The sequence below is a fragment of the Mandrillus leucophaeus genome, unplaced genomic scaffold, assembly GCF_000951045.1.
Source record: "Mandrillus leucophaeus isolate KB7577 unplaced genomic scaffold, Mleu.le_1.0 Scaffold889, whole genome shotgun sequence".
Classification (NCBI taxonomy): domain Eukaryota; kingdom Metazoa; phylum Chordata; class Mammalia; order Primates; family Cercopithecidae; genus Mandrillus; species Mandrillus leucophaeus.
The window spans coordinates 538,367-540,088 of NW_012109685.1; the positions used below are offsets into that span (position 1 = coordinate 538,367).

Sequence of the window (1,722 nt, forward strand, 5' to 3'; positions counted from 1 at the left end):
GTTTCAAATTTAGCATGAAGAAGCTATTTTTTAGCATTCTGAAAAACATTTTTAAACTGCAAAAAGTGATTATCAAGGTAGAAAAAGATGGAATTGAGAGAGAAGTAAAGTGAAGCGCACACACACTGTAGTTTTAGTATAGAAAAACTATGGCAAAGCTGGTAGCTAGCAATATAAGAATGAAGAGAATGATTTGAACCGTAGGATAGGTCTCGCTACTTTTAACATACCCAGTTCTAGTTTCTGACAAGAGGGAATCTCTTCTGTTACCGTAATGAAGTAGCTGTGCAATCCCTTGAAGGCTAGCAGCAAAGTGGCACAAAGTGTATAATGAAAACGATAGGCATGATGTAGGAAGGAGTCTGCAATGATGAAGCTACAACCCTAAACAAGAAACAGATGTAGGATACAGACTGTCAGTAATACAAAATGTTATATTTGAAACTTGCAAAAATAAAGAAAAAATACTTAACCATCTGTCAACTAAATTTATTCTAATACATATAAAAAATTTGGTAATATTTGAGAGTTGTTCAAACAATAAATTTAAGCATGAAATGTGGCCCTAGTAATTTCAGTTACAGTGGATTTTTATAACAAGTAGATTAAATTATTATTTTTGATAGCATGTTATTTATATTACATTTAGACTGAAGCACACTCAGCTTTTATAGTGTGTCCCCTTTTCTTTTATAATAATAGCTGTACTTCCATTACTCTTTCTTTTTTTAATTTCTTTTTTTTAGATACAGGGTCTCAGTTTGTCACCCAGGCTCGAGTGAAGTGACACGACTGCAGCTTACTGCAGCCTCAACCTTCTGTGCGCAAGCGATTCACCTGCCTCAGGCTCCCTAGCAGTTGGGACTACAAGCACGTGCCACCATTATTTTCCATTATTTTTTGTAGAGGTGGGGTCTTGCTATGTTGCTCAGGCTGGCATCAAACTCTTGGCCTCAAGCAATCCTCCAGGCTAAGCCTCCCAAAGTGTTGGGATTACAGGTGTGAGCCACCACGCCTGGCCTGCGCTACTCTACCCTGGGTCTCGGCTCTGGCAATTATTCTTTAAAGACTCCTTTGGAATACTTCTACCAGTTCTGTTAAAGGACCAAGGCGTAATAGTAACAAGTTAAAGGGCACAGGCTGTCAAAGACGTCTATCCACTAAATCTGGTAACATTTTGAAGTATCACGTTTTCATAATAGACAATTAGAACCAAACAATATTTTAAGATCACATTTAATTAGATCTATAAGTTGCTGAGCTCAAATAATTAAAAAAAGGAAAACATCATTCATAAATAAAATAGTTAAAAACACTTCTTTTAAAATACGGAAAAGATTTATAAACATATTCAGTTCTTACATCTGGTGATAACTGTTTTGTGTAGTTAATACCAAAGACCACACTTTCAAGAGAAGGAATCACGGAATCTTTGTTTTGTGCTGGTGCATTTCTATTTAACCAAGTTGTCTTCACAGGGCGAGGAAAGCTGGAGGAAGAAGTATTATATTATTACTGTCATAAGAGTCTATTTGAATGTAAGTTAAATACTTACAAAGGAAAATCTTATAGGAATAGAAGAGCAAGGGTTTTGCAAGTTTATGAGTTCTAAAGTATTCCTAAAGTAATTGTAAAAAAATAATTTGAATAATCATGAAAAAACAAAATGAATATTAAAAAACTAGGGCTAGATGTTTGACATTGCTTGCTATAACTAGACTT

The 1,722-nt window shown here is 34.9% G+C and overlaps 1 protein-coding gene across 4 annotated transcripts in view; it reads right to left on the minus strand.

Annotated features, from left to right (window-relative positions):
• The window catches only part of FAM135A (family with sequence similarity 135, member A), a 124,204-nt gene that overhangs the window by 87,654 nt on the left and 34,828 nt on the right, over window positions 1–1,722 (minus strand). For all 4 annotated transcript variants that reach the window (XM_011969389.1, XM_011969390.1, XM_011969388.1 and 1 more), the window contains exons 5-6: window positions 1,363–1,489; window positions 231–384 (exon numbers count right to left, since the gene is read on the minus strand). In XM_011969389.1, the coding sequence (XP_011824779.1) occupies window positions 231–384; window positions 1,363–1,489 (281 nt within the window). The remainder of the gene's footprint in view (window positions 1–230; window positions 385–1,362; window positions 1,490–1,722) is intronic.